Raw genomic sequence first — 13,132 nt, 5'->3', positions numbered from 1 at the left:
TGATTAGCGACTTCCCCTGCCACCCTCCATAAGGACACCCTGCACCCATTCTTGAAAAGCAGTCATGGAGATTCCCAAGGGTAGCACTTGGGTACTGGAATTATCCTGAAATCAGTAACAGTAAAAGAAAACCTTTCATTCCAAGATGTTTTCCCATCAATCTTACATGTATTTGTAAAATGGCCTTCCTTTTTCAAGACACTCAAAGTAATATATAACAAAACTAAAAGCATTAAAATTAACAATACACCCAAGCATTAAGCAGCTAGTGGAAACACCCACCATCTTCTAAATAGAGACTTCAGATCAAAATTGCCCAACCAAATTAAAAAAAAAAAAACTTTTGCATGTCTGAAGGCAGTCTGGCAGTTCTCCTTGGTCCCTTAACATCACTTTAGAAAAGAAATCCTGAAGGTTTGGATTCCCAACAGAAACCACACTGCTTGCATAATGTTTAAGATGTGTTCTTAAACGCAAACAGTATAAGCATAGTAAACGTGGCACATAAGCACCTTGCACTCAGCTACATTAGTAAAAACAACACTTTGAATGCATTATAAACATACAACACCAGATGGCGCCAGAGAGCAAAAAAGCTATGTGATTTTTGCATAGCTGTTTCCCCCCTTTTGTTAACAATTTAATTTCTGACTTATTTATAGCATTTTTTCCTGTGTTTAGATCCACCTTTAGTGCTTAGATTCTGAATGACATGCAGACAGCTACTGTCATTTATTTGTGGACTTGAAGCATTTTCTGATCACCGTGACTTTTCAAGTTTGTCTTTAATGGCAGGAGTTTTGAAAAGTCAAATGAAAAAAGGAACACTCATAAGGTAAAACTACATTTCCATTCAAGTTACCAGTAGCAACAGAAATACATAAAATATAGGGATACTCAAGAATGCAGTATAATTTTTAAAATCTATTTAAATCACTTTATATTAAATTTTGCACGACGTACTGCTTAAAAAACAAGAAATTTTAATGACATCTTTTTTAAAAAGAAAAGAAAGCACTGTCATGTGAGTCTGGATCCTAAACAAGGCATTCAATAAAATTAGGACAAAGGGGTTAACACAAGAAAAAGGTTAGTCCCATAAAACCTTAATTGTAGTCTACAAAAGTTCAACCCCCCCTCCCCAATTCAGACAAAGAGCTCTGTTAACAGGGGAAAGAGGGGGAAAGGGAAGCATTTACCAATATATGAAATGAATGAATGAATGAATGAATGACTGTTCAATAGAATCCAAGAGGTTGTTTTTTTTAAAAAAAAAATGCAAACTGCTCTTAAATACTAAAGTGACATTTTAACATTTTCATATAGGAATAAAAAGAACAACCCTTTCTCCATTTCCTAATGAAAAATAATACTGGTTAAAATCAATGCCAAAACATTTTATCATGCGTCAAGTTATTTTTAATAATAAAAAAAGAAATTCATATATAAAGAGGTAGATTAAAAAGGGGGAAAAAGAACAGATTCACCATTCTTTGTCACTTTTATTCAGTAGAATCCCCACCCCCACCCTTTAGGATTTTATTTTTTATGCCAGAAATGGCAAAGAGTGATTACAGCCAATTGTTTATTAAAAACATTTTATTCTTTGCAACACAGACCCCTTTGACCCATTTTATGTGCTTTTCACTGTTTTTTCTCTATGCACCACCACCATGGGGCGGAGGGGAGGGGAACGGGGTTTTTTTAAAGGGAAAGGAGTCCAGGAGGCATAGGAGGAATGCTACAAGCCACAGCAAGAATGAGCTGTTGTTTAATAATAAAAAAGGGCCACAAATAATACAGTAATGAGGTTACACAATTAAATCCCACAGCATGACTTGAAGGCTTTTCCCTGTGGCAGACGTCATCACAATGGAAGGCATAAAAAACTGGAGGAACCAAATGTTGATAATAGTCCAACCGCTAGTCCATTAGGCAAGATGGTGCAAGTAGTCGTTGTATTAAAAAGTGCCCTAGCCTCACCTAAATGGCTAGCAGACATGGAGAACTCCTCAACAGAGAGAAACCATCCACATAGCTATCTAGAAGAGTGTGTTGTCAAATATGGCACATTTTTAAATACTGGGAAAGATGTGCCACAATGGACTTCTCTCTCTCTCTCTCTTGCTCTCCCGCACTCTGTTTTCTCCCCTCTATTGTTTACGGGTACAAATGCTAGATTCATCTATCTGAACTATGCAGGAAGTGGACTCCTCTGCTAGGAACACTAGCTCTAATTCACTTTGTCTTGAAATATATACAAGTTGTTTGTAGTGGCTACGGCAATGATATTTTCCTTGGGATGCCAGGCTGTGTGGAGGATTTTCTTGTTGAAGTCTAGGCTGTCGACACTGATCTCGTCCTTCTTCCGTTTGCCGCTTGCGCAGACTTTGCGGGGCTTTAAGACGGTGCGGGGCTTATTGTTTTCTCGAGATGCTTCTAAAGTGATATCCCGCTTTGTGTTCCTATCAAACATTCTGAAGAAGTTGTTGTAGGAGCCAGTCATGACGACACTGAAAGATGGAGAAGACAAAAGAGAGTTTCCAGGTGTGTTTCCTTGCTAGAAGCTTTTACTGCAGTTCTTTTTATGCAGGGAGCTGAATAAATATTCACGGGGAAAGTATCCTATCAAAAATACAATTGCATTTCAACAGCATGGGCACTTAATACATGAGCACAGGAAGCTGCCATATTCTGATCCAGCTAAGTATCAATGCTGATCGATTTCAGTATACTTATCTAGGATCAGCACTGTCTGCACCAGTGTGTCTCTAACTTTGGTCCCCAACTCTTGTTGGATTACAACTCCCATCATCCCTGACCACTGGTCCTGGCTGCTAGGGATGATGGGAAGTTAGAGAAACACTGGAGATGGCAGAAATTGAACCCGGGACCTTCTGCATGCAAGATAGATGTTCTAACACTAAGCCTTCTCAGTGCTCAGACGGTTTAATGATTAACTATTTTCATGGTACTGAATCATGCGTGCTTTAGGGAATGGATTTTTGAACAGAAATTTCCAGTTTTACCAATACAAAACGGAAACTGGAACACCAACATGTACAGTTCTTACACTAAATCTCCTTGCACATAAAATGAAAGGGAACTGGGATGCCTGCTCTGTTAAACAGCTTTCAAACTGCTAAGTACCCAGTAACACCTCTGCACTGCTTGCTTTTGAGGGTCGCAGGTGGCGCTGTGGGTAAAACCTCAGCGCCTAGGGCTTGCCGATTGCATGGTCGGCGGTTCGAATCCCTGCGGCGGGGTGAGCTCCCGTCGTTCGGTCCCAGCTCCTGCCCACCTAGCAGTTCGAAAGCACCCCTAAGTGCAAGTAGATAAATAGGTACCGCTTTATAGCGGGAAGGTAAACGCCGTTTCCGTGTGCTGTGCTGGTGCTGGCTCGCCAGAGCAGCTTTGTCACGCTGGCCACGGGACCCGGAAGTGTCTCCGGACAGCGCTGGCTCCCGGCCTCTAGAGTGAGATGGGCGCACAACCCTAGAGTCGGACACGACTGGCCCGTACGGGCAAGGGTACCTTTACCTTTACTGCTTGCTTTTAGAAGGATTGTCAAAACTTGTTTATCAAACCCTGCAGTGAATGCAGTTCAGCCAAAGGAGCCAGGTAAATTCATGGCTGCAATGTGATGATCCCTGCCAAGGGGATGGGGAACTTTGCCCTCCAGAGGATGGGGGACTTGAATTACCATCAGCCCCAGCCAGCACTGTCAGTTGTCTGGGATGATGGGAGCTGTAGTTTAGGAGTAACTGAAAGGCCACAGGCTGCCCATCCCTGCCATAGCAGTCTACTGTTACTGGGAAACAGTGAATGTCCTTCAACCCCACATACAGCCATTCCATAATACAAAACAAACAAACACCACCTCATTGCAACTATCAAAAGAATTAAGATGGCAACACTGAAATGGCTTCTCTCAGAGCTCCAAGAACTGAGAATATCTGGAGGAGTTTGAAAACTGTGTTAAGAATCTGTTCATTTGGGCTTCCAGTTCCGCTCTGCCTTAATGGAGGCAGCCCACGACAGCGGGAGATCGTAGGTGAAGGAAAAACAAGGATGATTGAGAGCAAATCATCACTGCAAATTCCACCCAGGGTCGGGGGAACGAGCTTCAATTGTAGTTCGTCTCGGTACCTAGCTCTCGCTCCGGCATGGAATGAGGGGGGCAGGGAGGCACTGAGCCTGGCAAAAGCCCTCCAATGCCGTCATTAAGAAGCAGAGGTTCTCCTGTTAATTAGAACTTAATTGGATTAAAGTACAGGTGTGTGCTGGAAGAGATGAGATCACAAACTGTGGAAAAAACAAACTGCAAGGACTTTAAGGTTTGAATTTGAGATAAGACTTCTTTGGTGAAAAAGACGGGGGGGCCTACAGTTTCTTTATTTAAAGCTTTATTCTCTACATTTATGATTTGGCAACCCTCCTCTGAATGTTAGTTCAAATTATATTTGTACAAGTGTGGATGGAAGAACTTGGATTATAAATATGGCATATAACATCAAAGGAACTGTGTGTGTAAACAAAAAAAGGATGGGAGGGAAGCTCTATTTTTATAAGGTTTACGATGGAAACTTAGAATTGACTCTTCCCCATCCTTTATTATATACAAAGTGAACTGAATAACACTAAGAGGACTTGGAATTTAATTTCATTGGAAGGATAATCAGATGGAAAGAAGGATGAAAGGAATCTGTGAGTTGCCAAGGAACTGGTAAGGTTCTTTATTGAGTCATCTGCAGTCTGACAGACCACTCTTTTTCCTAGGCTGAGGGGGGAAATGGTGACAACAGTTTATTTACTGGGACAGAGAGACCTTTGCAGCTGTTGTTAAAGTTCTTGGTGCAAAACAATGAAGCACGAGACGAAGCGATGGAGATATTTCTGGAATAACAATGGGATACCTGCTCCGCCCAAGGCATGGCGGATAACAGCAATAATTGGGGGAAAGAAAGACATAACATCTTACAAGGACAGGACGAAACACCACGGACAGAATAATTGCCACACACAGGAAGAACAAGGATCTAGTGTGAGTTCCTCACTTGAAGTTTTATGAATCATTTAATGTATCAAATGGATAGAAGTTATTAATATTGAAGTTGTTGTATAAGGGATTATTATTATGACCAGAATATAATTTAAACTACCGTATTTTTCGCTCTATAACACGCTCCCAACCATAACACACACGTAGTTTTTAGAGGAGGAAAACAAGAAAAAAATATTCAAAACGAAACAGTGGGTGTATGATTTTTATGGTTCATGCTGTGGCCACAGACATGTGATCTGATGGTGAATTTGGGGTGACCCAGTGCAAAAATCCTGAGGATCCATGTGGATCCGTGCTTTGTAACCACGTTTTAAGTGGGGAGGGAAGGAAAAGCACTCAAGGGACAAGGAGCAGCGTGGGGTGTGTGGAGAAGGAGCTTTTTGGTGAGCTGAGCGGGGAGGAGGGAGGGAAAGAGCACCGTTGATTTAAAGGTATACTTAAGGTATTAGCCCTGTACCTGGGTTTTTTTCCATTTAACAGTTTGCAGCCTTTTCCTTCCGCTCCTTGTTTTGAGGCAGAATAGATTTGAGCAAGTGAGGAGGACTTGGATTGCAGGGGATTCGCCATTAGCTGTGTAAAAGCGCTCCTCCTTGCAGCCTGAGTGATAAGCAGCCACCAGCAGCAATAGAATGGAGCACAAAAAAGAGATAGGGGCACTAGGACCCAGACAATGCTTGAATCTATCCTGCCTGAAAACAAGCTGCTCCGATGCGGGGATTTGCGAAGTTTTCCCCTCTCCCTCTCCCTCATCCCCAGCCTTTTTTTTTTTTTACTTCCTGGTTTTCACTGCGCTCGTGGCTCAGAGCTCAAGGTTGGTTTTATTTTGCTGCTGGTTGCTTAAATTTTATCTTTCCTGCTGTCCCTCTGCAGCCTCATTGCTCTGTTTAGAGAGCGCGCAGACCTTTGCTAGCGTCTCTCCCTCCTCCGTGTCCGCTTTGCTGCCATGGCTCTCCTTGTCTCCCTCCTCCCCGGCTCCAGGTCGCTTTAAAGCAAGCAAAGCGAGAGCCCCATAGAGCGTGTAAGCGGTTCCCGCTTTGCTTGACTGACTTCAGACATGGCTCCGATCCGTGCATTCACTCAGTAACACGCACAGGCATTTTCCCTTACTTTCTAGGAGCAAAAAAGTGCGTGTTTTGGAGCGAAAATTACAGTAGTAAGATTTTGGAACGCAGAAATAAAGGAAATAATCAAATGATAAAATCTAGTATGTGGGGAGGGGGCACTTTAACTAAATTATATAATTTGGTACTTGAATGATTGGTATTAATAATTGTATTATAAATTGGTATTGTTATAATAGGCTATTATTGGAGTGTAAATGAAAACTAATACAAATTTATTCCAAAAAGAAAAAAGAAATCTGTTAATTTGTTTAGGGCATTTTAAATCCCAGGCCAGGGGTCTGCAACCTTTAAGACAAAAAGAGCCACTTGGACCAGTTTCCGAAGGGAAAAAAAGCCTGGGAGCCGCAAAATCATTGCGACATTTAAAACAAATATATCTCCGGAGCCGTGATCTGACAGCGGGTGGGAAGGTGACGTTGGGACGGTGCGTGACTAACGCACGCACCGCCCCCATGCGACGTCACAGCCAGTACAGCGCCCGCCACAGTGGGGAGTGTCGGGGCGCACAATGCGCCTCCTCCCCTCGCTAGTATCCGCCCCGGAGCCGCAGCAAAGGTGTAAAAGAGCCACATGCTGCTCCGGAGCCGCGGGTTGCAGACCCCTGTCCCAGGCAATCAGGGCAGCAAATGTGGTTCCTCTTCATTTTGCCAACAACTTGATGGCGTTAGGACAGCCTGTGAGATGGCGACTAGCGCAAGGTAACCCAGGGAGCTCCACGTCCTAGTGAAAATTTGACACTCTTAACTACTATGCCCACAGTCTCTTACAGACTGCCATTCCTATGACTGACTTAATATTTTATTTCCAGGAAGCAGTTCGTGCTATACTGGGAATAGTGACAAGCCCTGTAATCATGACAAAATTATGACGCAGTTGCTAAGAAAATAATTATGATATAATTACAATTGTGTGCCTCTTAGGTATGCCTGACTTTCACACTCCTAAGAGCCAGAAAAGGGTCACATCACTCCTGTGTAGTAGACGAATAAACCTGTAGTCTGATCAGACATTGAATTAGATTGCTTGCCTGGATTGCAGCTCTTCAAGGTGTAGGTGGAGAAGCCTCCAGTATGCAGGAAGATAGCCTATCATTCTCCTACGCAATGTTTCAACTTTCAGGAAGGATGTTTTGCATTTTAATTAATCAGGCACTCTGGACTGCATTGTCCAGGAAGAACTGCATCATCACCCCTTTCTTTATATTTAAATTCTTTATTTAAATGTATTTCTTTAAAGAAAAAAATCCATCCATATGGAGTATGAAAATTAAATATTGTTCCCTGTTGGCCTCCAGCAATTGAACTGACAGGGACATTCTTATTATTCAGGCTGTAGGAGGCAAGTTTGTAGAAGAAAGCAGTAAGTGGAATAAAGATGCACCGCACTTTTAAATAACTGCTTGTGCACATTAGCTTTTAATGCAGCTTTTCTTTCTAGAGCAGGGACCACAGCTCACCGAGAGCACATGGCTTGTATGCTGAAGGTTCCAGGTTCAATCCCCAGCATCACCATTGTAAAGAAAAAGCCTCAGGTAGCAGGTGGGTAGGAAGACTTCCTACAATACCAGGCTGGAGGGATAAATAATCTGACCTAGCAGTTATGGCCCTGAAATGAGAAAAGGAGGCCAAGCACCAAACTGTCCACAGGCAAGGCTGCTTTTAAGCCTGAAAACCTCATGGCACACAGAACGATGCACCCATAATGATGATGGAACTACAGCAGGCAATTAATCAAGCCAAAATGGGCAAAACACCAGGACCAGATGAACTGTCAGCAAAGTTTTATAAGAAATTGTAAGATAACATTGTCCAGCCATTGAAAGATGTAATGAATAAGATACTAAAAACAGGGAAGACTCCGGACTCTTGGAGAAATTCTTATATTACACTCATTCTTAAACAAGAAACAGACTTATTGTTAGTAACAAACTATAGGCTAATTTCTCTATTAAATGATGACTGTAAGCTGTTTGCAACTATATTGGCAAACCAGATAAAAATGGTACTAAAAGACATAATTCACCAAGATCAGACCAGGTTTTTGCCTGGTTGACAGATGAAAGATAATGTAAGGAATATAACTGATAGAATACTTGGAGGTAAGAAATTGGAAGCAAGCAGCATTGATGTTTAAAGATGCAGAAAAGGTCTTTGATAATATTTTGTGGACTTTTATGAAGAAAATGATGGAAATGATTAATTTCAGAGAGACCTTTTGGAAAGGAATAGAAGCAATATATTCAAATCAATATGCAATGCTGATAGCAAATAATGAGCTAACAGAAAAATGTAAAATAACCAAAGGGACAAGACAGGTGCTCTGTCACTGTTGTTGTTTATATTGGCTTTAGAAGTCTTAGCTGGAAGCATAAGATCTGATGTATCAATTAAATGGGTAACAGTGGGTCAGAGAGCGTATAAACTGAAGGTATTTGCCAATGATGTGACATTATCAGTAGAGGAGCCATTGGTTAGTATACCAAAGGCTTTAGAAGAAATCAATGAATTTGGAGAAGTAGAAGGTTTAAAACAAAAGCAAGATGAAAATTTTGGTTAAAAATGTGAATGATCAAATGAAGAAAGATCTACAGTCGACTGGACTAATAATTGAAAAGAAACTTAAATATCTAGGAGTGTGGCTGACAGCAAAGAATATAAATATTTTAAAAGACAATTATGCTAAAGTTCGGGGGGAAATTAAGAAAAAAATAGAGATGTGGGGAAGAATGAATCTGTCCTTATTGGGGAAGATACCAGTGATAAAAATTAATGTGCTACTTCAAACAGTGCTAACGATCAGCAATACAGGATGTTTTATACAATGGCAAAAGGATATTACTAGATTTCTCTGGCAGGGGAAGAAACCAAGAATAAAATACAAATTGTTGATAGATGCTAAAGAGAGAGTTGGATTCTCCCTGCCAAATCTCATATTATGAGGCATCCTATCTTTGCTGGTTAAAAGAATGGATATCATTAGAAAATACTTATTTTTGGATCTGGAAGGACATGATAATAGGCACACATATTTGTGGTATGACAATGTTAAAGCCCATAAGGGCTTTTTGAATCATGTTATAAGGAAGACGGTGTAGAAAGTATGTAATAAATACAAAAGAAAAGAACAAAAAACGTTGTGGAGGCTCTCTCTAATAGAGCCAATACACTGGTACCTCAGACATCGGCCAGCCCCACAAGCTCAGGGAACAGCAAGGAGGCGCAGCGCCACCATCCCGCTGTTCCTCGACCTGGTTTGGTTTCCCCGACCTGGTTTTTTTTTTGGGGGGGGGATAAAGGAAAAAAAAATCCTTTATTCCCCCCCCCCCCAAAAAAAAACTAGGTGCCTCCTATGGGACGGAGCGTCCTATGGGACGAAAAATACGGTAGTTAAAGCTATGGTTTTCCCAGTAGTGATGTATGGAAGTGAGAGCTGGACCATAAAGAAGGCTGATCGCCGAAGAATTGATGCTTTTGAATTATGGTGCTGGAGGAGACTCTTGAGAGTCCCATGGACTGCAAGAAGATCAAACCTCTCCATTCTTAAGGAAATCAGCCCTAAGTGCTCACTGGAAGGACAGATCCTGAAGCTGAGGCTCCAGTACTTTGACCACCTCATGAGAAGAGAAGACTCCCTGGAAAAGACCCTGATGTTGGGAAAGATGGAGGGCACAAGGAGAAGGGGACAACAGAGGATGAGATGGTTGGACAGTGTTCTCGAAGCTACCAGCATGAGTTTGACCAAACTGCAGGAGGCAGTGGAAGACATGGCGTGCTCTGGTCCAGGGGGTCACGAAGAGTCAGACACGACTGAATGACTAAACAACAACAACAAAAATTGAAAAACTGAAAAATAAATTTGTGAATGACTTGGAAACACACACACACACACACACACACACACACACACGGTTTTACAGCGGGATTACATAGTAAAAAAAAATTAATGGCATGCATTTGCACAAGTCTCCCTTGAAGCGGGAGGTTGGGGGATTGTTAATACAGTTCATCTGGAATCCACAAAGCATCCTGAGACAAAGCCACATGGCAGGAGACGAGAACAGTAAAACCATGACAGCTGAATGAACGAAAATGACAAGTCAACAAGAAGTTCTTTTCACCTCACTATTTGTACTCTCCCTGCCCCCAAAATAGTCTCCTAAACATCTGGTTTAAGGCAAAAATGTGAGCCTGAGATAAGGGAGGAGAGGGAAGCACATTTCATTCAGGTATTGCTCAACTAAGGAAACAGTACTTCAAATCACCGGCTTGCATTCAAGTGCTCAGAAATAAAAGAAAACGAAGTAAGTCGAGACTTGCCTGTCTGATCCGTTCCAGCAGCACTCAAACTTGTCAAAAATGCAGTCATTTTCATAAAGTGAACAAAGTTTACTTCTGAGGTATTCATGTACCTAAGGAGGAGGAGACACAGTGGTTGGGCATGACGACAATAAATGAATTGTTCAATATTTTGAGTTTTTAAAAACATCAGTATCTATTATGAAGTCAAATATGGAATTTTAATCATTAAAATTGATATAGTACATATTTTATTTTCCACTTTTATTTTTATCTTACTTTGTTCAATTAAATTGTTCTTAAGAAAAATCAGTGAAATATATATATTAAAAAAGGTCTCATCCATGCAGATTCAAGGACATACGTATTACTTAGACACGTACACTGTGATTTCCGAAGTCAAATCTGAGACCCAATATCTTCATAGCATACCTGGTATGTTTCCACAGGTCTGTTTTCCATATTTAAATCCCAAATTTTCACGGACAGATAATCCCTAGTCATCATATACCGACCACTATGGCTGAATTTGACATCAGATATGGAGGAGATGATTTCGGAGAAAAACGATCGGTTGCTAGGGTCTTCTGGCTCTTCAAACACTGCAAGCAGAAGACCAGCACAGTGGTTGTTCTATCATCACATTTCATGAAGATAAACATTCGTTTCTCATGCACATTGAAGCAAAAAAGAGTAATATCACTACTGGGGATCCCAAATGGATGTGAAGAGAAATTTTACACATTAGTTGCCTGATTGAAAAACAAACAAACCCTGAGGCAATGTTGTTATTTTAAACCAGAATCCTCACAAAGTGAGACAGACCTCCTTACACAGATGCATACATTTCCCAGGAGAGGTGTAAGCGGTTCAAGGTCTCCAGCCAGGCAAACTATGTTTTGTGCCAAAAATATCCAAATCTACCAGCCTACATAGGATCATAGAATTGTAGAGTTGGAGAGGACCCCAAGGGTCATCTAGTCCAACTGCCCACAAACACAGGAATCTCAATTCAAGCATCCATGACAGATGGGCATTCAACTTTTGCAAAGACCATGCAAACTGAACTTTGTAGAATACCTTTTTTTAAAAAATGAAAGCAATTTGCTAATAAACATGGAGGGAAGTATGGAGCAATCTGAAGCCTAATTGTCAGCCACTGGAAATAATTCACCCACTCCAAGTCTGGCTATTAAGATCTCAACAAGCACTGCCCACAAACTTTCCAGACCATCCCTGCAGCCACTGGTGGACAGAAGCTTGTTTTCAAAACAGCAACGTGGAATCTGAAATCCTCAAAGTGCCAAGTTCTGAAACCGATCTACATCTTTCTAGGCCTTGAATGAACTTCTACTGCCTTGAATGGACTTGGAGGAACAGTACAGACCAGCTGTTCGCCTCTACCATAGTCTCATTATTATGGCTTGTGTGTTGCTCTGCTCTGTTGAGTGGCAGTGGATAGAAGCAATGATGTTTTTAACTGTACTGTTTCTACAAGGTTATGGCACCCCTTGGGGTTGGGAAGCTTAAACACCTTCAACATTTTCTTGCTTGACTTGTGATTTTCTCGAGAGAAAAAACAGCAACAAGAAGTTGATTAGTACTGAAAGAAACTACTTACATTTTGAATGCCTGTCGCAGAGTGCAGATGCCCTCATGTCACAAAGACGGATTGTTCCTTTGCTACTGCTGTATACAAATGTGTTACAGCTGTTTGGATGGAATTCTGCTGCCGTTATCACCTCTGTCAGCTCTTCCATGTTGGCAGGCTTAATATCTACAATATCTAGAGATTTATTACGTTAAGGACTCTCCTTTTAGCAAGTTTCACAGCCCCTTTCTGCACTGTAACCAACCATCAGGGGAAAGAGATTTCTGGAGAATGCTGCTCTTTAGATTCCAGTACTATGGGGGAGAAAAACCTTTCTACCTATGTTATCCAAACCATACATACATTTTGTAAATTTCCATCACATTTCCCCATGCTCCCCTCCCCAATAAATAGAACCTTGCCTCGTAAGAGAGTTGCTCCAGCAGCCTATGTCATTTTCTTTGCCCAATTTCACACTTTTCCAGTTCCACAATATTCTTTTCGTCCAGTCAACTGTGCAGAATGCTCTAAGACGGGTTGTACCACAGATTTATATAATACTGGCAGTTTTGTTTTTGATATGGTCCTAATGTTCCCTGACATGGAATTCATCTTTTTCACAGCAGAAAAGGAAGGAAGGAAGGAAGGAAGGCAATACTACTCTAAGATAAATCAAATGATCTTCCAATGAATTGAATATAAATTCAATATAAATACATTTTGGAGGAAAAGATACTAAAACTTCTGTCTGTAATTTCCAGGTGCCACAAGTTAATCCGTAGGTCATCAGCAGACAGGTATGTTTCATAGTCACTATTGATGGAGATAGAGTTAATGTGGTATGTATGTGCATTGGCAAATATTCTTCGTGGACTGGCTTCCACCATGAGATCCATGGGCCTGAATACTGGCACCTGCAAAGTACAAGGGAACAGAGACATCTTCAGCAGCAGTGAAGTAGTAGCAAATTCTGAACTGCAGGAACACATCATAACACACCCCAATGCCCTGTCCCTCCACGAAGAGCTAAAAAATGCAGGCAGCTATGTTGAGCTAG

At 41.4% G+C, this 13,132-nt stretch overlaps 1 protein-coding gene across 5 annotated transcripts in view; it reads right to left on the bottom strand.

Annotated features, from left to right (window-relative positions):
• Window positions 1-1,581: 1,581 nt before the first annotated feature.
• PPP2R2A (protein phosphatase 2 regulatory subunit Balpha) overlaps window positions 1,582-13,132 on the bottom strand; it is a 64,004-nt gene continuing 52,453 nt past the window's right edge. For all 5 annotated transcript variants that reach the window (XM_083480572.1, XM_083480573.1, XM_083480570.1 and 2 more), the window contains 5 exons: window positions 12,812-12,989; window positions 12,106-12,270; window positions 10,917-11,086; window positions 10,506-10,597; window positions 1,582-2,513 (listed from right to left, as the gene is read on the bottom strand). In XM_083480572.1, the coding sequence (XP_083336698.1) occupies window positions 2,234-2,513; window positions 10,506-10,597; window positions 10,917-11,086; window positions 12,106-12,270; window positions 12,812-12,989 (885 nt within the window). In that variant the 3' untranslated portion in view covers window positions 1,582-2,233. The remainder of the gene's footprint in view (window positions 2,514-10,505; window positions 10,598-10,916; window positions 11,087-12,105; window positions 12,271-12,811; window positions 12,990-13,132) is intronic.

The sequence above is a fragment of the Podarcis liolepis genome (assembly GCF_965112155.1).
Source record: "Podarcis liolepis genome assembly, chromosome: 16".
Classification (NCBI taxonomy): Eukaryota; Metazoa; Chordata; class Lepidosauria; order Squamata; family Lacertidae; genus Podarcis; species Podarcis liolepis.
The sequence above is the reverse complement of the archived record's forward strand: the minus strand, read 5'-3'. Positions and strand labels throughout refer to the sequence as shown.